Source organism: Chrysemys picta, chromosome 1 (assembly GCF_011386835.1).
Source record: "Chrysemys picta bellii isolate R12L10 chromosome 1, ASM1138683v2, whole genome shotgun sequence".
Taxonomy (NCBI): domain Eukaryota; kingdom Metazoa; phylum Chordata; order Testudines; family Emydidae; genus Chrysemys; species Chrysemys picta.
This window is the reverse complement of record NC_088791.1, coordinates 235,669,699-235,694,195: the sequence shown is the minus strand read 5'-3', so window position 1 is coordinate 235,694,195 and position 24,497 is coordinate 235,669,699. Positions and strand designations below refer to the sequence as shown.

Sequence of the window (24,497 nt, the reverse complement as noted above, 5' to 3'; positions counted from 1 at the left end):
AATTTTAAAAAATGAATGCAAGTTGTTTGAAGGGGTTTAGGGAGCCTTCTGAGTCCCTGTACTCAAGCAGTAATAAGCCCTGCACCTCTGAGGAGCCCCCTAGTAATACCGCTCAGCAACAGCAGGGGATGTGCAGGCAGCAGCAGTTTAAGGACTCCCACTAGGGGACAGAGGTATGAGCCTCTCAGGGATGCAAACTGAAGGTCAGAGAAAGTCAGAGTGCTCTTTAAGTGGAGAAAGTGTAGTGAACTTTCCCCATATACTTCTTGTAAGTTTTAGCTGCAATCCTCATCCTCTCACCAGTTGTCTTCCTCCTATGCCCCACAAACACTTTCAAATGTACCATGTTAGTAAACACTGATTTAGGAACCACTGCCTTTTAAACAAGATCTGGCTCTCTTGCCCTCTGAATTCTGGCTGTGGTACTCAACAATGCCTAACGTGGCCTACTTTGAATTTTATACAGTTTTAAGACTCTCAATCAGCATTTAAATATCTTGGTCTGTTTAATGGAGTCTATGAAGGGTGATTTTAAAGCAGGGGTGGCAGAGTAAGGCAACTGTGGAAGAGGAATGGAGGGAAGAGGTAAACTGAACTTTTAAATCCACCCGTTCTCTTCCCACAAAAATGAAACTGGTCGCCCCTCATTTTGTAGCCTCTTGACAAGTCTGAATTCACTTGTTACTAAAAATAAAATTAACCTGGGAATCTGAAACAGATCAATTTTGTTATTACAATAAAAAATGAGTTTAAAGTAGCTATTAGCCCTCAAACTACAGCTGAAAGAGTGGCCTGAGTTGGCATACTGTTGTCAGGAAAAGCAATTTAAACAGACCAGGGAATCTATAAAAAATTAAGTTATTTTTTCTAATGTAGTAAAATAAAAGGCATTTATAATAGCCTTTATCCTATTCACTTTCTCTTTCCTTTCAGTGGAAGGATTTATTGCATAGCTCTTACAAATAAAAATGGAAAAATTACCCCCAAATTAATTTAAATAAATCATTCTAACAGCAATAAAACACACTAGGTTGCATGTTAGAAAGCTACTGGTGTTCTTTGGATGGTTGAAGGCACAGGACCAAAATATGTGAGATGTGCTTTAACTGTTAACTCACACATATTTATTGTGGCTTATTGCTATTTTACAGCCATCAGAAAAAGAACCCCCCCCCATGTCTATAGTTTTTAGGAAGGTGAGACAACAAAAAGCATGTGAGAAAACTCATATTTGCTTCAAGAATTTGTGAATAATCTCCATCTGCCACAACTGCCTTTCACTTAAAAAAAACTTAAGTCACTTAAGGAGTCACTACAGCATAGCACTTCCATGGGAATTTTAAAAAAGTGTTGGTCAATAATATTCTCATTTTACAGACTGGTTTGTTGTGGCACAGAAGGTTAAGTGACTTGTCCACATTCATGCAGCGAGGTAGAAACAGGACCCACATACTATTGCTAGCCAATGCATACTCCTCCAAATTAGATGTACTGGTAGCATCATGTACCACTCCACACATTTGAACAAATAACCCTATAATGTTTCCACTAACCTAACAGAGCATTTCACTTTTACCTATTCTGACAGTAAGCTTGTGTTGAAATCAAATCTTAATTAAATGAACATACATTTTCCACAACCTGCAGTAATAAATTCAAGGAACACAATGAACTTACAGGGTGAGAATCTGCCAGATCACGGAAAGTTCCTTTTTTGCCCATTAGCTTCCTGTAGACAACCATGGGAAAATGTACATCCAGTATACAGTTATTGTAAATAGCCAGACCCAGTACAATGCCAATCAGTGTAAACTGACCCTCCGTTTCAAAAGAGGATGGGTTAAACCAAAACAGTTTTGTAGACTCATCATATGTGAACATACCTGTAAGAAATGGAATTTAAATGATTACTTTTATATTTAGAAAAACAAAAACGTAGAGCAAACATGAAGTTTAAAAATCCACCTTCTAAATCCATTTGCACCAGATATACATGTAAAATTACATTTTAAATTTAGAATTGTATAATTTACCAAAAACATTACATATTCATAGCATGAATTAATTTTTCCGGTTTTATAAATTGTGATGCTCACAGCCTATAGGAACACGTATATCAGTTATAAAGCCACACATTTATAACCAATCTCCCGAAGTTTCCCAGCAATGGGACGGCACCCACCTCTCGCGAGTGCCTCCTGGTTGAGAATGTATGCCTGCAGACTCCCAATTTGTGCTGACCCTTGTCAGTGGTTTCTCAGGAGGGTTTTCAACAACTCAGCCCCCAAGCCAACTCTCTCTCTCTCAGTCTGTATGTCAAACAGAACAGACCTCTTCCAGGGTATACAGTCCAACAGGTGCCTATCCCAGTACCCCTCTGTTGGTATCTCTGTAGCCCTCCCCAGACTTAGTCCTTAAATAGTCCCAGGTCTGGTATGGGGCCATACCCCCAGGGCTTGCTCCCTGGACACACTTCCTGCAGCCCTCACTGGGCTCAGTCCTTATTCAGTCCCAGGAGCTCCTTCTTGCTCTCCCAGTCCCTGCCAGCAACTGATCTGTCTGTGGTCCTGCTGCTCCTTCAGCCAGCCAGCCAGGAACACAGACCTCACTCCTTCAGCTCCAGGCAGCAACTGACTGACTCTGACCCTGCAGTTCCTTTTATGAGAGTCTGCTGGGCTCCGATTGGCTGCTTCCCCACAACCACTCTAGGCTGCTTGGAGGACTTCTCTTCTGCTCCTCTCTGGGATGGGGTATGGTAGGACCAGGAGGCCTCCAGCAGGAGCCTCTGGGCCTAGTGGACCCCATTACATTCCCCAAATCACAAAATAAGGTATCCCACTCAAGCAACCCCCCGCTGACAAAAGCTGAAGGCCAACAAATTCTAGCTCACTTGGACCAACAGGGTAAGTGTATTCCAAATCCAGGGTTGAGGCCCAACAAAAGTTGGCCTGCCTGCAGGAATTTAGAGTTATAGAAGTATCTTAGTAGATCTCAACTAGTGGAATGGTGCATAGAGAGAGAAGCGGTCGTTAAAGGGACTGTCTATATGTGGAATTACTCCAGAACAGCTATTCAGGAATAACTCCATATGTGGACTCTCCTTAATCCAAATTAACTTTCAAGAGTAGACAAGCCCTCAGACAGCAAGGCAATGAACTGGAAACCACAAGTAGTTTTTGGAACACAAGTATATGTTCCCTGAGAGACATATTACTAAGTAAAGTGAGAGGCTGCATTCTGCTTTCTGAATTCACTGAAGTTTCCAAGTGGTCTTCCAGACTACCACTGCAGCAAAAAAGGTGACATGTACTTTCTGTAAATTGAATGTAGAGTTAAAACATAGAATAATGAGAAACTCTTGCAGTGTTTGCTGTTCTGATGGGGGAATAATTTCGAACACTAGTTTATCCGAATCCATATTCATAAGATATCACAGATAATGCAAAAAGTAAAAGTTAAGACAGAAAACACACTAAGATTGTGACAAAACAAGGGAAGCAATGAGAGCCACTGTAAAGGATGAAGATTGCAGTATCTTTTAAAAACAGTCTTGTCATAATTAACCTAGACCCCAGCACAAAAATTTTCTTATTCGCTTCTCCTTTACCAGAATGATTTTTGATAACAAGCCTAATCGTTTTTACTCATCCTTCACTTTCTTCATGATTTCAATTTTACACGGCTGTTTTAAATTAATTTTTAAACAGATTTAATATGCAATAGGTAAAAACTCATTTATACTAATTTCCTAATAAATACTTGCTTATTTTTATGACACGTATTAGAGTACAAAGATTTCAAACACCCTAAAGTCTACTTTTGAGATTTTTCCTGCACTCCCATTGAAACACATCCAGATGTTCTTCAGATTCACAGAAGCGACATCTTACACATATAGTGTCCTAACTGTGATGCTATAATGCATGTTACCTGTGGAAAAAAATGTAAAACAAAAGCAAGTAGAAGAATCTGAAATTATTTAGTTGTATTTCCTGTTGAAGGATATATATACAGAATTGCATTATGAAAGCAAAAAATTTTTCTCATCGAGCCATACCATTTCTCATATGTATTCTGAACACCAACGAGTCATGCCTAGTTTAAATCCAATGAAAACTGAACATAGAGACAAGTCTAAAGTTATCCAGGATACATTTCTGAATAAAGGGAATTAATGGAAATACTTACCGACTTTCATCTATGCTGTTGAATACAATTTCAAATCTCAAGCGCTACTATATGTCCATGCTCAGAAGATAAATGTGCATTTCTAATCTATTTATCTAAATTATATGTTTATTCCATACCTAAAAACTACAAGAAGAACTGTAAGGTCACAAAGTAAAATAGCTGAATTAGGAAATTACAAAATTAAGGTAGCCCATGCAACAAACCTTAATTCTGTCAGGTTGAGCCTAGGTATTATTTTCCCATAAGACCCCCTGTCCTAATTCAGAGCCTGATCCAAATCCCATTGTAGTCAAGCCATCAGTGCACAGCTTGGAGAGTGAATGAGTCTCATCTTGTCTCATTCACTATAGAAGTTGGAAGGAGCGTAGCAAAACAAGATCCAAGACCTGAGTTCCATTACCAGTGCTAAGACAGATTCCCCTTTGGGACCTTGATCAAATCATTTTCTGTGTCTCTCTGCATCAGTTTCCTCATATACAAATTGAAGATACTACCTACCTCTCAGAGAGCCCTAAAGCTAAACTAACTGGTGTTTGTAAAGTGTGAAGAGTTTCTTCAGTGGAATGCAGTGCAAAAGTACAAGGATGTATCACCATGTTTCACATTCAAATCAAAGACTTATACAATTCCTGTACTACCTTCATAATATACTTTTCCTATGCAAGAGATGTTTGGATAATTTCATCCATTTTAATCCTTTACTATCTGCAATGATTAAGCTACTATGGCTGCAGATATCTGAAACCTGGTACACATCAGTGGTTAAGATGTATAAACCACAGTAAGCACGGCTTAAAGTATCCAGAGTCACATGCACAAGGACAAAAAAACACACAGAGTTTGAGATAAATCTGCTGCCTCGAGTCCTGGACAAACCAGGAAGGTACCAGAAGTTTAGGTTGGACAGTAGGTTAGATAAATTTCTATCAGGGATGGTCTAGACTGTATTTGGTCCTGCCATGAGGGCAGGGGACTGGACTCGATGACCTCTCGAGGTCCCTTCCAGTCCTAGAATCTATGAATAAGTTTGCTATATTATCTAACACTTTCATATATACACCTGCTTTATGTGGAGTGTGCACAAAATGGGTATAGCCCCGAATATATATATATATATTCTTTTAAAGAGTAACCGATTTTGCTAGCTATCAGAAATTTGTGCTTTATTAAATTACAAAATTCTATGAAGACTTCAAAGTTTAATAACGCACTTAAATTGCTCCTATCAAATTAAGGAATATTCCAACTCAAAAGTTTCTAGATATCACAATTACACATGAAAGTTTTTTGTTACCATAGTAAAGGTTTTAAAAGGCACAAAGCACTTAATTTCCATTAACTTCCTCGTTACTTCCCATTGTGTCTTTGAAAATCTCTCTAAATGTTTGCTAAACAACAAACAATAACCTACAGATTTCTTGCACTGATTTCATAAAAAGGGATAAACAGGAGAAAATCTTCAATCTAATATATACATGATGGTGATATGAATGCGATCCTTTTTGGTTGCTGTAGTTTTATTGTATGTACAACATGGAATATGACAAATTAATTGAAATACATTTCACTTAGAGGTGGGTGGACCAGGCTGACACCTCTAAAAAAGGGAAAGAGTTAGGTATCTCACTGCCAGCTCTGATGCCTGCCAAACCCAAATGCTCCCCAACAGCAGTGTGCTCTCTGCCCTTCTGACTTGGCTAGTAACGACTTAGAGATGCATTCTTCCCTCCTTGAGGTTCCTTTAGGGTTGCTGCTGGCACTGGAAGCTTGTTTATAGGCAGTTTAGCTGCTGACCCCATCAATGCTGATTGTATAGACAACCGCCTAACAAAAAGGCAGGGACTTTTTTTCCATTTAAAGGGGGGGAGGAGGAGGGAGAGAGTTGGATTTCAAAACAAGCTCTATTTACTTTTCAAAAGTGTGAATTTAATGAAACAAGACATCCTTTCAGAGGAAGATTTTAGCAATCAAATATATATCTTCACTGAATAGGTCATAAAGGGCACGAAATAAGACTTCCTGAAATGTTTTAATTTAAAAACTTTGTGCACAATAGGTGTAAAAAAGTGGTTATGTATAAACAGTTCTAATTGTAATTGGTATGTTGAGACATCATTTTAATTCCTTTCCTACATTATGCACTATAATAGTGAAACTGAAAGCACTCAAAAATGTTTATTTTCTATTTATGTTGTCTACACATTTCATTATTCTGACCTTTGACAATGAAAGCAGACTAGCCAATTTCACGTCTGTTTCTATTCAATTTCACTTTCAAGTTCTTATACTGTAGCACAATGATTTGTTACCCAAATATTCCCCTTTAAAATTGAGTATAACAGAAGGACATTGTTATGTAGGGATGAGGAGGAGGAAGAAATGTTAAAGGGATACTTGGGTCCAGTTTGTCCCCAAATTTAGTCTTTTAGAGAAAAGCTTATACACTGTTACCCGGATATAATGTGGTCCTCCGGAGCCAAAAAATCTTACCGTGCTATAGGTGAGACCGCATTATATAGAACTTGCTTTGGCCCCCCTGCTCCTTGTCCCCTGACCGCCCTCACCCCCGTTATAGCTCCTGTTATAGCACAAACTGTTTTGATTACAATTTTTAGAAGATTTTGGGAGTCTCTCGGGATCTTTTAAATTTTGTACACCTCTACCCCGATATAACGCGACCCAATATAACATGGTTTCGCATACAACGCGGTAAAGCAGCGCTCTGGCGGATCAGCGCGTCAGCTCCCACCCATGGCGCTCCGCTTCCTGCCACTGGTGAGTGTGGGGAGGTTGGGGAAAGGATGCCCCCCGTACTCACCTGCAGCGGGAAGCGGAGCGCTGCAGATGGGAGCTGGCGGAGTGGAGTGGGCTGGGGCCGGGCTGCTCCGCTTCCGCCGCTGCCAGTGAGTGCGGGACCTTTCCCCAACCCCCCACCAGCGACACGAGGCCGGGGCAAGGAAAACAGAGCGGGCTGGGGCAAGGAAAACAGAGCAGGCTGGGGCCGCAGCGCTTCACTTCCCACCGCAGGTGAGTATGGGGGACATCCTTTCCCCAACCTCCCCGCACTTATCAGCAGCGGCGGAAGTGGAGCGCCGTGTCTGGGAGCTGGCGGAGTGCAGCAGGCCGGGGCTGGGCTGCTCCGCTTCCCGCTGCTGCCGGTGAGTGCCTGTCAGGGGGCGGGGGTGTGTGGATAGGGGTCGGGGCAGTCAGGGGACAGGGAGCAGTGGGGTTGGGTAAGTGGTGGGGTCCTGGGGGTGATTAGGGATGGGGGTCTCTGGAGAGGGCGGTCAGGGGACAAGGAGCAGGGGGGCCAAAGCAAGTTCTATATAATGCGGTCTCACCTATAGCACGGTAAGATTTTTTGGCTCCGGAGGACCACATTATATCCGGGTAGCGGTGTATAAGCTTTTCTCTAAAAAACTAAATTTGGGGACAAACTGGACCCAAGTATCCCTTTAACATTTCTTCCTCCTCCTCATCCCTACATAACAATGTCCTTCTGTTATACTCAATTTTAAAGGGGAATGGTCAACTTGATAAATCATACAAAGTTATAATTGTAAGAAACTAGACAGACTTTTTTCAAGTTCATTTTATGTTTTTGGCATAGAACTGTGTATCATTGGTTTCACTGTATTCCCTATAGCCAGTGCTCTTATCTGAGTGGCTCTTTCACACAGCAGTGGAGAGTGAAGGGAGAACAGGACAGAAAAACCATTTTTAAAAAAAAAACATACACCAGGAAAATCTGATTGCTAAACCACAAAAACTGGTAGAGGAACTCAGGAGCTGGTGTAATACCAGAAACTACTGCTAACTTTTCTTTTTAATTGATTTGCATTTGACAGTATTTCTAAACTTTCAACAAAAATTTAAATCAGCATCACTACCTGAGAACAAAGTTAACCCTTTTTTATATTGCCAGATTTTGAAAACTTGAAAAACCCCCACCTCTTTATACAGGTTTTCCTTGGACACTTGGTAAGAGATATTTTTATTTCTCAGGTTTGATTACTAGCCCTAGAAGCAAAACTTGAAGCCGAGAGAAGGTTTAGATTCAAATTTTCAGAAGCGGGTAAAAATAAAAGTATTGTATTATTTGTTAATGATCTAAATGTATAAGTGGTAACTTGTAGCAAAAAGTATTGCAGTCATTCCAGTTGTCCTTAGGATGGTGGCTCTGTCAGATGCAGGATCCCAAACTGAATCAGATGCCCTTTTGTCTCAATAAGGGATACAGAGGACCCTCAGAAAAAGAGTACCTAGAATTAGGGAGTAGCTATGGGGAGAAACTGTGTGTGCATGCACTTCAGAGAGATGAGGGAGTTATTAAATTGCATACCAATATCAGGGTTGAAAATTTCCTCCACAACCAGTTGAAAAAACTCTTTGGAAACACCTCCTTCGTCTACCCCTTGCTCTCCTTCAAATTCCACGTATAACTGCTTCTTCAAGTCTGCAGGATTTTCCATGGCAATCATCTCTAGCTATTGGGTCAATACAAACATGTCATTAGTATACCCATTTTACTAGGAAAAAAAATGATGAATACAGAACAAATACAGAAAAAATTGAGAAACAGAAAGGCAGGTAGATGTCACCCACAAGTGTAAATATGGGAAGGTAATGAAAATCCAGAATCTGACTAAGTGCATTCTGTAAGCCATGAATTTGGGGGCAAAGGGGCAGAGGTATCTAGTGAGGACTATCATATTTTACCAATAGCACAAGTGCCCTGTCTCTTATTTTCAGTATTTTTATTAAAGTTTTTGTTTTTGAGATCGATAAGACAGTGTAAATAGAAAACAGAATAAAATACAAATAAACTACAAAATTTATCAATGGAATAATTAAAAATTGGGATTACCATTAGAGTCAACTGAATATCATTTAAGTGTTTGAATAGGAGTAACTCATTGTTCTTCCCATTAAAAGTTTGGTGAAAGAATTATTTAAACAAATGTCCTTATTAACACTTTCCCCCCTTTATATCAGTTTTCAGTGAAAGGAATCATTATATTCAACAGTCTGCCATATCTATATCTAGCTGCATGCAAACTGTCTAGTCTTCTGGATTACCCTACACTGGAGTTTTTTGCACCAGGGGATGCACACCATTATGCAGATGCATGAAAGTAAGCAGTAGCTTGCTGTGGTACATCTTAGTGTAGTTTCCACACTTGCATAAATCACTTTTTACACCAGTGCAGTATGATTACACTGGAGGTTTGCATCAGTAAACTATATTGAGGTTCTCAATGCTGTTATGAAAAACTCAGCATAGACAAGCCCTTACTTTAATTTTTCTTGTTGTATCGATTGCCATACAACAAACATGTATGCCAGTAATACTTGCCTATAATCCCAGATATTCCAAATTACACCAGTCACTCAGTTTGCTGATCAACCACAGGAAAAAAGCCTACATTTAATTATTATTGAAATGATTTACATTGTAGTAGTGCCTAGAGGCCCTAGCCCAACTGTGCTAGCCTCCCCTCCCTGATGCCAACCACCCTGCCCCAAACATGCCCAAGACCACCTTCCCAGTCCCTATAAACTTACATAAAGATAGGGGGAAGGACAAGGTAACAGTGAGAAAATTACAAGTGTACTGTGATCACAGCTTAAGAACTGCCTAGCCATTGTCAAATGTTTTCTAAGCATCACAGAAGAGATGAATGTTACTCCTGGGAGAATTCTGCAAAAAATTAAAAATTCTGCCCACAATATTTTAAAATTCTGCAAATTTATTTGTCAAAATAACAATATAATCACGCCAGTTTCAATTATTTTGGTCATTTATTTCAAAATACTTAACAAGTATGTCTAACAATACTGACAACAAAAAAGATTCAGGAAATGTTTTTGACAAATAGATTCATTAGTAGACAATGTTTTCAACCCTTAGCTCACAGAGAGCCGAGGTATTAATATGGAACTTTGAATAATAATTCATTTAAACTACAATATAGAACCTTATTTCCTGCACCCCTCAGAAGCAGTGCAAAGGCTTGGGGGAAAAGTCAGGGTTAACGGAGGAGCTGAGGGAGAGGGAAGTAATTGCTGGGCAGAAGCCTGGGTGTGAACCTTGAGGGTTGTTGCGTGTGGGTGGGAGAAGTATGGAACCGTTTTTTGGGGTGGGTGGGTGGGTGAAAGGGATTGTTGGGGAGCCTCCACCATGCAGTCAGGCACCTCTGCCTCTGTCCCCATGTGCGCCTGCACCCACCTCCCGCCATCCCCATGTGTCCCTGTACCCCCACTTAGTCACCCCGTTCCCTGCACTCCCACTCAGCCCCCCACAAGCCCTTCTGAACCCCAGTCTATGTGACCCCTGTATACCCTGCTCTCTGTCTGTCCCCCCAGTATCCTGTGCCTCCTCACCTGGCCTAGCGGATAGGGCGCTGTGAGGAACGCAGCCTCTCCTCTTCCCTATCAGCTGCTGGCTACTATGGCCGCTGAGCCGGCTGCCCTCTGTTGTGGTGCCACAGCAGCCCTTGGTGGGCAAAAATCGAAACTGCAGCTCCTCTCCAACAGAATGTATTTTCTGCAGAGAAAAAAAATCTGCGGGGGACATGAATTCTGCATGTGCGCAGTGGTGCAGAATTTCCCCAGGAGTAGAATGTGGAGGAGGATAATGTAGTGGCCTTGAGGATTTTTATAGGGAATTCCTCTCATGCAAAAGGGGCAGCATGAAAGTATGTACATGTTTTCTAGATAATTTGACTAACTGGCAATGAAGGCAAGCATCACTGGTGGAGCAATGATGGGTACTGATGGCTCCATACCATATACAAGGGGGGAAGGGAGAAGAGAGCTAAGCCATGAATGGACCTAAAAGTGAAGCAAAGAGGTTAATGGAACTAAAAGAGGAATGATCAAATTTTATATAAAATTTACAGGACCCCAGGGTACACACAATTGTGGTTTAGCTGAAAAGGACTGCCCATTTGGCTTCCCATATCTTCAGTAAAAATTAATTCATATTTAGTCTCAAAGGATCAAAATATTCTCTGGATATTCAGTACTTGTGCAGCAAAATCCCATAGAGTTAAATTAGGTTTATATTGGTTCTCCCCACAACTACACTATATCTACTTGTTGTGTCTCAGTTCAAATTTAGAACTGTAAACTTTTCACAAAAGAAAATCTTTTTTTGATGTGTATAAGGGGTCCTGATCGGGGATCATATATGCTACTGCAATACATAGCAAGAATAAATATTTAAACCAAATATGAAGCGTATGCAGCAACGATTTTCATATTATTATATTAAGAACACTGGACTAGAGAGTCTCAATATCCCAGAGACTACTTCGTTACTTTGAAAAGGTCACAACGGTGTTAATGGAGGTTCTGTCACTGATCTCCACCTTGGGTAGATGGGAGTCCTCCTGCCTACTCCCTTTCTGTTTACAGCTGGCTTTAGTACTACCCACCTCATCTCTTTGTTACCCAACCCTTTTTCTCACTGACAGTTAACCATGATGTATCGTTGGCTTTGGAGTAAATTGTTGCTGGCAATAAATACTGTATTGTAAGTTTTATGAATCACAGAAGTTACAAGGAACAATGCACAGTTTCCGAATAATTTCCTTCAAAACGCTATCTTTTCATAGGCATGGTGCTCGGATTTTCTTGTCATATTAATGGATTTTATATTACATGAGTGATTAAATCTGCTGATATGAAAGTTATTTCAGATTGGCCTTCTCAACAAGCAGTAGTAATTAAAACTACACTGTTCGAGTGAAGCTGGCTGGACAGATTGGAAGTCCTCAGTGAGTATGTCTACACTTCAATGTAAGTCTGTGCTTGAGCCGAGGCTCAAGCCGAACTCCCCCTTGTGTCTATACTGCAATTGTCCAAGGTTTGGACCCAGGGTCCTGCAGGGCTGGAGGGTCTGAGCTCGAGTTAAGCCAGGACCCAGGATGTAAGTTCTATTCTGTGTTCCCTGTAAGCTGTGCGCTTGGGCGGCCGCACAGGAGAGATTTAAATGCCGCCCAGCTGATAGCAGAGTGCACACAGCCAGCAGTATGTGTTCAGGTGCCCCTCCCCCCACATTGCTTTGTCCTGCAGCTGCTCCTGGGACCCTCCTGCTGGCTGTGCAGAGCAGGAGGTGGGGGGAGGGTGCTGATGTCAGGTTGTCCCCCTACCCTGCCTACGCAGAGGATTTGGATCATAGAATGTCAGGGTTGGAAGGGACCTCAGGAGGTCATCTAGTCCAACCCCCTGCTCAAAGCAGGACCAATCCCAGATTTTTGTCCCGACGCCTAAATGGCCCCTTCAAGGATTGAACTCACAACCTTAGGTTTAACAGGCCAATGCTCAAACAACTGAGCTATCCCTCCCGCCTCCGCAGAGCAGGGCAGAGCAGAGGGGACAGCCTGGCTCAGGAGGACTTGGAGCTGCTGCAGTCTGAATGGTGAGTGGCTCTCAGCTGAGTGCCTTTCTTAAAGAGACAGTGCACTGTTTCTGAGATATTCCCAGCAGTCAGCTCACACAGTCACTCTCTCTCTCACTCACACACACTCTCACACTCTCTCTCTCTCTCTCTCTCTCTCTGTCTCACTCACCTCCCAAAACATACTTGTATTACTATTGTTGTTACTACTTGGTACTTCCTGCAATGCACATATATTCTCTGTAATTTTATTCTTTCGAAGTGTTATTTTAGTATTTAGACTGGTCTATGCATTTTGTAATTTTTATTTCTCTTACACTTACATTTACTTCTTTGAGTAGTGAGTTCTAAAATCCCTAACCTGTCCTGGCTCGAGTAATTATCCCTATGGTAACTTTTAACAAAAATATATTATATCTAGGTTTTTTGTTTCTACTGGTGGCGCACACAGGCACATACCTTAGTGCACATAAGAAAATTTATTCCACACATGGATCGAAAAAATTAGAGGGAACATTGGTCCTATTGCTTTGCAGTGTAGACACAGCCCCTCTTGACTCGGGTACCAGGAGTCAGTTGGAAGTATCCTACAATTCCATGGGACAACTTCCTTAGTCCTCTCTATCCCAACAATATGTAATGCACTCTCCTGAAAATGGAAGTCATCCCTACGTTGTGAACAGCAGCAGCTCAGGTCAGCATTAACTCATTCTTTTCAGATCAATGACCTGCAAGCACCCTGTCAGTGAGACTCCTAGGTTTGCAATGCAGAGCGAACCAATCAAGCCTTTTGCCAATCGAGCTGCTTTCTGGTAACATGAAGGGCAGGCAGTACAGTTTTCCCACAATGCCCCATGGTCCTAGGACTAGAGCAGCCACATTTCAGTAGGGGAGGTGGGGAAGGGGAGAGGGCTAGGAATTCTGGGAAATGGTTACTTTGACTCAGGCCTGTGCACTGCAGGTTTGAGCACATTTTAGAAAAGTCTTAACATAGAGTTAAAATATAATGTAGATGCTTAAGACCAGGGTTCCCTAACATGGGCCAGAGGACTTGAGTCCCAGAAACCCTGGGCTTACATTGCAGTTTAGACATATCCAGTGAAGGTCTAATGTGGAGACTAGCTGTAGAAGTGCCAAAAAAGGTGAGCTTATCTAAGCAACTGACCTGATTCCACAATATGCTCTAGGTTAGAGCAAGGTTAGGTTAGGTTAGGTTTAGGCAAGGTTCCTGGGGCAGCTCAATTCAAGTCTGCAGGGTTATTTGCTTCTAGGGTCAACCTTGTCCCTCAGACAACTGCTGCTTAGCAGGAAAAACAGCTCTTAGTAGAAAGCATAGATAACAGACCACTGCAGTCACTAACAGACAGTCAGTGAACTATATCTAAACTGCAATGGAGGCAGAGGAAAAATTGTTTGACATGCAATAGTAAAAGAACATTTTGTGCTCTCAAACGCACAATTTATACGCTAGACCTGTATTTTTTAATCACAACCTAGAAATTATTCAAATCCTTAATTTTGGAAACAGAAAATTAAGTATGTTTACAATTAGTTTTATTTTAATAACTATTACTTTTCGATTTTTTTAAAATTAAAAATGGTTTGTCAGAAGAAAATTCAGAATCTTGGAACAGAGTATCAATGTTCTCTGCCTAATGATTGTGGTAGCACATCCAGCATAAGGAGGAAGCTGCACAATCACAGTGGGTCTAGAGTTTGAAGGAAAAGTAGTATCAGAGTCTGGTGGCATAAGTCATCTTAAGTATAACTTGCATGAAGTGCAGTTACTTGTACTCCAAAAATGACCATGTCACTGCATACTTTCATAGTTATCCCTTAATGACTCCAGTCAAATCTGCTCTATTTACAAATAAGGATAGTTTTCTTAACTGACAATCCTCCAAATTCAGCCTGGAATTAGTCAAGCTGAGTTCTTTCTTGGTGTGGGACCATCGGCAATAAAGATTCTGCAAGTGGAACTTAATTCCATTCAAGGAGTATAAACTGGAGAGGAATTAAGGTTGCTCATTCATAGCTGTAATGACTCTGAGGTGGTCCATTCTAATCCAACAGATGAAAAAAAGTGGAACAGCTTCCCTACAGGTATAAGGAAGTAGATGGAGCAAAGAGATGGAACTTTAATAAAATTTTGCATAAAAGGTATGTCTAATCAACAACAATCCACCAACTTTCCATCCTTCCACCAAGAAGCAAATTAAAGCAGCTATCTAGGAAGTATTTCAACTACTAGTTTAATATTATATTAAAATACAATAGTGGGCCAGCAAAGTTTTATTTTTACACTACTTGACAGTACTTAAGTAGTGTGATCATGGAGTGGCTAGCAGTCTGTTTTTTCAAATGTGCAACAAAGTTATTTATGCTACTTATTAATAAATTATGCAGGAGATTTTTTCAGGTAACAAATTCTATGTACTTAAGTGGACATACTCCTCCTAACTCAATTTTAATCTAATCAATAAAACCACAGGCAATACATTTGGGGATGATTACTGCATGCCTCAGCTGATGTTATGAGGCACCTGGTTGAAGGAACTAATTATTCACAATGCAGTTATTCCTTAGAAGTGAATCATCATATGAAACTGAATTAATAAAGAAGAAATTAGCTAGACCTGTACATTTATTGACTGCTGAGTATGTAATGACTTACTGTTGCTCAGACAGGTTAATTAGTGTTCATAGCAATAAAACGGTTTCATAATATGCAAAAACTCCAAGATAAATTAACATGAAAGTTGCAAATTTGAATGTATAAAAGTCAAAGTATTAAAAACATTCTTGCAGCAGCATTAACTCACCCATGAACTAAACACTATATATAAGTATTTAACAAATTAACTATTAATCTAGTCAGATCTGAAAATTTTACTTTGAAAATCGGGGAAGTGATCCTAACGATATCCATTTACTAATACTTTCAATCATACTCAAACTTGTATGCGCCTAAGTCACTTTTGAAAATGGGGCTTAGAAGCCTACATCATTCATCAAGTGCTTTTAAAATTTCACCCTTAGTCTTACGTTACAAATTTCCTTAATCATAATGGAAGTTAAGGATATTAAACTACAAATTGTTTTGAATACCAGTGAGGACAGAGAAATAAGAAAGGTACTATAAATATTTGCATACAAACTGGGATACTTAATATTTGCTTGGCATTCATGTAATTGCTTTTTGTCAAAAGGCCTCAAAATGCTTTACAATGAGGTGGCTAAGCACATTATAGAACCCAGGTAACCCAAATCCCCGTTTTCCCCTCTAACTACTAGATAACACAGTTTTCCTGTTCCAGGGTTTTTATGTTATGGACCAAGGTAAAAACCCTGGAGCAGGAAAGCAGTATTATCTAGTATTTAGAGGAAAAAACTGGGATTTGGTGCCATTCATATCTCAAACTGTAATGTATCAGGAGATAAGTGTTGTAACTAGTTTCCCTCACTTTGTGGTTATATAAGAGCCAGGCCAAAGTGTCACATTTTGTATCCTTGCACAGTATTCCTTAGGTCTAATGGATTTCTTCATGTCCACACCAGCCTACATGAGATCCCTTATTGTATCTGTTGAGGAGGGCACCCAGAGTTCCCTTGCCTGACAAAGAAAGTGAACCTTCACTTCCCTAATGGTGGAAAAGGTGGTCTTTATTTCCAGGGAAGGCCAGTAGCTCTTGTCCCAACTAACACACACCACAAATCAATTCCTCTTGTCTTAACTGAGATCAGGTTTATTAGAAAGCAATCAAAACTGAGCCAGTTGAAAATGCACATGTTCCGCAGATTAACATTGGGAGGCAGGGAAATCAGTTCTTTTGTTCTTGTCAAAAGATTTCCATTTCTTTCCACAATAAGCAATCTCCTTCTAAGGCTTGGTCTACACTACCAACGTATGCTGGTACAACTACATTGCTCAGTGCTGTGATTTATTCACCCTGCTGAGTGACAGTTATACCAACCCAGCCACCAGTGTAGAAAGCGCTATGTTGAGAGGAGAACTTTTCCTGTGGACATAGCTACTGCCTCTCAGGGAGGTGGAGTACCTACACCAATGGGAGCAGCTCTCCCTTCAGTGTAGGTAACGTCTTCACTACCTTCACCGGTGTAACTGTGCCGCTGCTGCGCAGTAAGGGTAGATAAGCCTTGAGTGCTTTTTCACATATTTGCATATTTTTTTCCTCCCCGATCAATCCTCCTTGCATGAATTTACAACGTTTAATACTCCTTTGAAACTGGCTGTTATCTAGTTTTAGCCCATCCTCTCCGAGTATTATAAACAGAAAAAGTGTACTTTGCTTCTTGCTGTCCCCCACAATTTAAGCATCTAGAAGCCACCTGGAGTTTATGCAATAATCCCATTAGGTTAAACACAACACCACATATTTGGTTATAGCTATAAACCAGACAAGCGGTGAAATCACTAAGCACATTCTTACTCAAATGATAAAAGATTGGTACACGGAGTAAAGTTAAGCTTTACAACAACCTGGCTGTTTCTCAGGTGCTGAATGTCTCAGAAAAAAAGCCATTTTTCCTCCACAAGTTCCGCGCTAGTACTTGAAGCAGGACTCTTCCCAGTTTGGTCATACTTATCACCAGCCAAGAAGCAGCCAGGCTGTTTGAAAGTTAAAATGTTCTCACAACACTGAACTGGGAGCTTACTTGGGGCTCTCAATTCTGTTTTTTCAGTAACAGTATAAACTAAATAAATTTAGTATCACCAATGTAGTTTGTTAGTAACAGAAATTATAGGTAAACAGTAGCTGAGCACATAGAAAGACTTGGAAGGGGAGAAGTGGTCTGAGACAAGTGAACCTTAAAAAAAAGTTAAATTGTTATATTCATATGAGAAAATATGTTTATAACTTTTCTCCATTACATGTTATTTATCTACTATGTACTATTTTTCATAGTAAAAAGAAGAACAGGAGTACTTGTGGCACCTTAGAGACTAACAAAATTTATTAGAGCATAAGCTTTCGTGGACTACAGCCCACTTCTTCGGATGCATATTTTTCATAGTGAATGCCTTGCATAACCCACTAATTTCTTTGTGCTCAAAAGTAGTTCTAGCAATTTTTTTTGTACGGCGTTTTAATTTAAGAAGCCATAACCCTAGAGTAATAAGACTTGTCAGAGTACGTATTAGCAGGTTACTGATGCAGTTTTCAGGTGCTCGAAGCCACTCTTCCTTCTGCCCCACAAGCTGTGGTTTACTCATATACTTAGATGAAGCCACAGGAGTATTTTAAAATGTAAATTTTACTCATTATGTGTGCATTCAAAAAATTAATTTTTTAAATAAAAGAAACCTCTCTCTTTTGTGGAACTCAAAACAATGTAATGGCTTTTGTTCAAACTCCCTCCTGAAAAATAAAATTCACCTTTTGACTAAGGTCAAGTATAGAACATTTCAGCCCCAAAGGATAATTTAAAGAAAGTTTGTTCAAGGGAAAATAAGGAGCTTAAATAGACATGAAAGGAGTTGGCATGCCAATGTCCAGGAGCAAGGGCTGCATTCAATACTGGACACACACTATTAATGGACAAGATGTTTATCAGTTTAGGTTCAAAGTCTGCAAACATCAGAGGGGTCATGCTTACTATCCAAAGTAGTCCCATGATGCTGTACCCTCAATAGTGTGTGCAGGATAGGACCTTAAGTTTGTACGACCCATTTCACCTTGAAGAAACCTAATAACTAATAAGTACATTTTTGCTTTTGAGGTAGTGAAGGGTTCTAGCTACTATTACAGTAGAGCATATTTAAGTTTTACATTGTTGAATGACTTACCCTGACAAGTGCATCATCTATGATGTGATCACGTCTCACTTTGAGTCGCAAATATGGGTTCAACTGCTGTCCTTGAACTAAACTGTAGAGCACAGTTATGCGTCGTTCACTGTACATGCGGATTCTATTGTCATAATACAATCCCAGGTTCTTGGTAACAGCATTCAATATAAAGGGACATGTCATAAAAGAGAATTTGTTTTCTGTTTCTACTTTGAAGAAAGTGTAGTCTTTGTCCATTTCTAGAACATCATTCAGTGGTTCATTAATAAATTCTTCAAAAGGGATAAGTGGTTTTCGGCAATCTATAGTTTTTACACCAAGCTCAGTTTCCAGTGGGTCCACTCGAGGCCCTTTCTTATTTCTTCTTTCCTCACCCAGAAGCTCTTGAAGAGTTAATTCACTGGATTCTGGGAGGGGCTCTTCATCTTCCTCTTCATTGTGGTCTGTGTCCACATCCCCTCCGACTACATTTGCATAGTAAACCATTTTCAAGCACTTTGAAGCAGCAACAATGGCATCATCATCATTTACTAGATTACGACTGTTGAATTCATTGCTTATGACTTTGTAGGTGATAAGCTGTTGAAATGTTTCCATCATTCTCCGAATCTGCTCTGCACTGTACTTAGACCACAATCTGACTAGTTTTGCTTGAGCTGCAAGGGGTAGCTTGCTCATTGCTTTGCAAAACAATGGCAGAGCCATTTCCAGATATTCAGGGCTATGAAGATTACCATTCTCCATAACAATTACAAACAAATTCAGATAGTTAGGATCCCGAGAGTACACATTATGGTAAGTCAAGTCACATTCTACATTAGGTGACAAGTACACAAGTGCATTTAAAAAGGCAGTTTCTATTTTTTCATTAGAAAGTAATCTACTGTAGACCCGTCTGACTGCTTCAATATCTACAGATACTTCATCAGAGCCTAATTTTTGTAGGTTGTTATCTCCTTGTGTGTTGTCACCTACTCTTGATGAAGATGATGATGATGCTCCGGAATCTTCCTCCATCGCAGCAGCTGAACAGGCAGCTTTTTCTTTTTCATCTTCATCCTTATCCTCATCCTTTCCTTGAAGAGACTTCAGCTCTTCCTTGGTATGCTGCTTGGCTTTTCTGAAACTTTGTACCAATGCCTCAGCACTAGAAAACACTCTCCCAATGACACGGATTAGAGGAGAATAGTCCTCTTTCTCTCTACACAGTTCAAGAATTTCATCTACCTTCTCTTCTGTTAGGTAAGTCACATCTATAAAGTTAAAAAAGAGACCACACTTGAAATTTACTTGATACAGTAAAAACATTCACTTTTTATCAAGTTGCAATGATATACACAATTTTTTACACCACCTTACATCTAATACCTCCTACTCTGACATTGTTGAATGAGTTTAAGACAAATTTACTTTGTAATATCATTAGCATGAAGAAACAAACTCATCAATTTGCAGTATCTATCATACTCAAATGTTTTACTCCTTACTTCTGTGGAGCTCAATGACCTAGGAGTCAATTGCAAAGATGAGAGCTTTGCAACAGAATTGTAGGAAAAATGAAATACATTTGGTAATATATAATGGTACTATATCCTGGAAACAAAGTCACTAAAATGTTTAAATGTGTAAAACTTTAAAAACCTTAAAGCATGAAGACCAACCCATCAACGTACTTGGTAAAACTGCCTCCATTTGATGTTATAGGACTGGATACCATTGTTTTAAATTAATCTTTACACAGTTCTTAAACATCTGTTGATCAAATGCCCATTAAAGTAACTCAGCTGAAAATTACTAAAAGTATGGTCACTGCTCAGTAGCAACTATTTATTTTAAGATACCATAAGAAATGTTAACTTTAAAAAAAAATAGATTCTTCACAAGAGAGCTAGTCAGTTGTTTATTTTGTGATACAGTAAATGAAGGATAATATAGGTCATTTATCGTAGTTTCTGCAACAGTTTTAAAAAAAAATCTCATGAATATGAAACATAACATGTCTGAAAAGCATTCCAAAAAAACAATATATAATCAATATCAATCTCAGAAATTCATGCTGCAATGTATATGACATACATAACCGGCCTTGAATCAAAGGGGTTCTTCTTTATGTGCTGGGCCACTTTATTAGTTAAAAAAACTCTAGTAGGCAACCTTAAGAATATCTGTTAATGTTAATTCAAGTCTACACAAGTTGATTTTTAAAAAAGGCAGTTTCAGTGGGTGCCAAATTGTGATTCTCATAGATATGAAAAACATCTTATTTTGGTGAAAGATTTAAGATTTATCCTTCTTCCTCTTTACTGTTGCTGCTTTTCTCTCCATTCCTTCAGAAGCCCTTCTGAGACCCTGATCTTGCAAACAGTTAAGTTGTTTGTAAGTCACTTATAAAGTACTTTACCTACACCAATCTCATTGATTTCAGTGGAATTACCTATGTGCATAAAGTTACTACCATGCCTAAATATAGGATCAGAACCTAAAAAGGTTAATAGATCCAAAAGTTAGAAGGGACCATTGTGATCATCTAGTCTGACCTCTGGTATAACACAGGCCAGAAAACTTCCCCGAAATAATTACTTTTGAACTAGAACATATCTTTTTAAAAAAACACACCCAATCTCGATTTAAAATTGCTAGTGATGGAGAATCCATCACAACCCTTGGTAAACTGTTCCAATGGTTAATTATCCACCCTGTTAAAAATTTACACTTCATTTCCAGTCTGAATTTATCTAGCTTCAATTTTTAGCCATTGAATATTGTTATACCCTTGTCTGCCAGATTGAAGAGCCAAATATTTATTCCCCATGTAGGTACTTATAGACTATAATCAAGTTGCCCCGTAACCTTTTCTTTGTTAAAATAAACAGATTGAGCTCCTTGAATCAATCACTATAATGCATGTTTTCCAAACCTTTAATAACCCTCATGGCTCTTTTCTGAACCATCTCCAATTTATCAACATCATTCTTGAATTGTGGATGCCTGAACTGGACACAGTATTCTGGCAGCAGTTGTACCAGTGCCAAATATAGAAGTAACAATCTCTCCACTCCTTCTCAAGATTCTCGTTTACACATCAAATGATTGAATTAGCCCTTTTGGCCACAGTATTGTACTGGGAATTCATGTTCAGCTGATTAGCCACCATGACCCCAAATGACAGGTTTCAGAGTAGCAGCCGTGTTAGTCTGTATCCGCAAAAAGAAGAACAGGAGTACTTGTGGCACTTAGAGACTAACAAATTTATTAGAGCATAAGCTTTCGTGGACTACAGCATCCGAAGAAGTGGGCTGTAGTCCACGAAAGCTTATGCTCTAATAAATTTGTTAGTCTCTAAGGTGCCACAAGTACTCCTGTTCTTTTTGCATGACCCCAAAGTCTTTTTCAGAATTACTGCTTCCCAGGATGGAGTGCCCCTTTTTTGTAATTATAGCCTACAATTAGCAGTATTAAGACACACATTATTTGCTTATGCTCAGTTTACCAAATGACCCAGATCACACAGTATCAGTGACCTGTCCTCTTCATTTTCCACTCTCCCAATATTAAGTCACTTGCAAGCTTTATCAGTGATGATTTTATGGTCTCTTCCATAAAGTTAGATAGAAAGTTAAATAGCATAGGGCAAAGAACGAAACCCTGTGGGATCCTACTACAAACCCATCTGCTTGATGATGATTCCCCGTTTACAATTACATTTTGAGAACATTCCATCACTTCACAAGTTTTTAATCCATTTAATGTCTGAAATGTTAATTTTATATTGTTCTATTTTTTAAATCAAAATATTGTGTGCTACCAAGACAAATGTCTTACAGTAATCTAAGTATATTGCAGCAACACCATTATCTTTATCAATCAAACTTGTAATCTCATCAAAAAGATACATCAAGCTAGTTTTACAAGATCTATTTTGCATAAACCCATGTTGATTGGCATCAATTACATTACCCTTCTTTAGTTCTTTATTAATCGAGTCCTGTATCTGCCACTCCATTATTTTGCCCAGCATAAATGTCACAGTGCCAGGCCTATCATTACCAGGGTCATCCTGTTTACCCTTTTAAAATATTGGCACAACATTAGCTTTGATCCAGTTTTCTGGAACTTCCCCAGGGTTCCCAGACTTCGTGAAAATCAACATTAGCAGTTCAGCAAGGTCCTCAGCCAGCTCTTTTAAAACTCTTGGGTGCACGTTATCCAGATCTGCTGATTTAAAAATGTCTAACTTTAGTAGTAGCTGTTTAACATCTGTGATATTATGCCCCATATTCTTCATAGAAATATTGTTATGATATGAATATGGCATAACTAAGATGTTTTATGCAAGGCAGGTCATGTGAGGTATCACTGGAAAGGTTATGATTTACTCAACGTGATTATCCAATTTGTATGCATGCATCATTTCTGTATCTGAAGTTAGAAATATTGACTATGTAATAATTACAACTATGTGTTTACTTGGGGAATGCTCACCAGACAGTATGCAATCAGCCCGGATGGGCCATTAGGAAGGACAACAGGACTTTGAAGATACTAATCTCCCACCTTCCTGAGAAGTTTCCTGGGATGCTGCTTTGACACTGCAGGGTCATGTGATCATGTTACTTGGTACAGGTTACCATCCTGAAATGCTGGTACTTTTCCATGGGAAAGGGGTTGGAATCAAACTAGGAAACAAAGCATTCCCGCCACATGCAAATCCTATTTAAGGCTCGGGAGTGAGTTAATCTTGGCTCTTCTCCACTGCCTTCCTGCCCAAGAAGGAAGACTGCTAACACCACTTGAAGAAACAAAGGAACTAAGCTGGGGGAGGTAGGACTAAGCCCAGGTGAGTCAGACCAGATCATCAGAGAATGAAAAATGGAAATTTAAATTTTTAAGGAATAAGTTGCAGACTTAAGAAAACTGGCAAAATAGAAGGATTACAGGAGTGTGGCTGTGCAGAAAAACCAAACTCCAATTTTTCTAATAATCTGTGGAAGTTCATATAGGAACAATGTTCCTGAAAATAGAGGAAGGACTCAGATCTTTAACTTCTTGTCCATGTGGAAAAAAAGCAGACTCCACTCATTTGCATAAAATTTTGCTAAAATACAAAGCTGAAGTACTGAATGTACTAGAAAGTAATTCCATTAACTACAAGTATACTTTAGGTTTGTTGCAGCATACATCTAGAAATCAAATTGTGATATAAAAAGAAAGTGATAATCAACTATGTCCGGTTCTATGCCACATGATAAGTTTCATAAACCAGGTTTATGAAGTACTAAATTCACTGGCTCTGGACTACAGCTGGACTGTATAACAAATTGATCATTTTATGATAGTGATTATTGTTGAAATATACTGCATTTCAAATCTCACCCACTTCCAACAAGAATATATGTATCATATTCTTCTATGTTAACACCCGAAAAACATCACAAAAAACATATCTAATGCATGTTTCTGACCAAATAGCTTGCATTCCAGGCACTTAACACAAGTTTTATAGCTTCATACCTTATAAGCACAGTCCAAGTGATCTGTTTATATCTCGGTAACATTACCAGTGATATAGGAACTACCATACCAGACCAGTCCAATATCCTGTCTCTAATAGTTATCAGCACCAGATGCAAGAATTCCCATAGCAAACAATTACAGAATAAAATGACCACAGGAAAGTTTCTATCTCCTTCCTATCAATTAGTACTAGACATATGTCCAGAAGTATGAGGTTATAGATCCCTTCCAAATTTTTTCACCTTCGCCTTCTCTCATGCAATTATGGATCGTTCACATTACCCATATAAACAGATGACGCTTTTCAAAAAAAAGTATTTTTTTGATGCTTGGTCTCCATGTTTTATAGTAATGAGTTCCATTTATGTGTCATGCACAGTATTTCCTTCTACCATTAAGTGCGTTTGCCTTTCAATTTCATTGAATGTTCTTGTGTTATGAAAAGGGCAAATAAGATCACCAGAACCATCACTTTTGCACCATTCGTTATTTTGTCTCTATCCTATCTCCTCTTAGGAGTTTTCTTAAACAAAACAATCTTTTCAATCTCTTTATATAGAAGCTTTTTCTGGCCTC

At 39.3% G+C, this 24,497-nt stretch overlaps 1 protein-coding gene across 5 annotated transcripts in view; it reads right to left on the bottom strand.

Annotated features, from left to right (window-relative positions):
* UBE3A (ubiquitin protein ligase E3A) overlaps nucleotides 1-24,497 on the bottom strand; it is a 92,953-nt gene that overhangs the window by 6,746 nt on the left and 61,710 nt on the right. For all 5 annotated transcript variants that reach the window (XM_005283197.5, XM_042840823.2, XM_005283198.5 and 2 more), the window contains 3 exons: nucleotides 18,405-19,660; nucleotides 8,534-8,678; nucleotides 1,678-1,883 (listed from right to left, as the gene is read on the bottom strand). In XM_005283197.5, coding sequence (XP_005283254.1) covers nucleotides 1,678-1,883; nucleotides 8,534-8,678; nucleotides 18,405-19,660 — 1,607 coding nt within the window. The remainder of the gene's footprint in view (nucleotides 1-1,677; nucleotides 1,884-8,533; nucleotides 8,679-18,404; nucleotides 19,661-24,497) is intronic.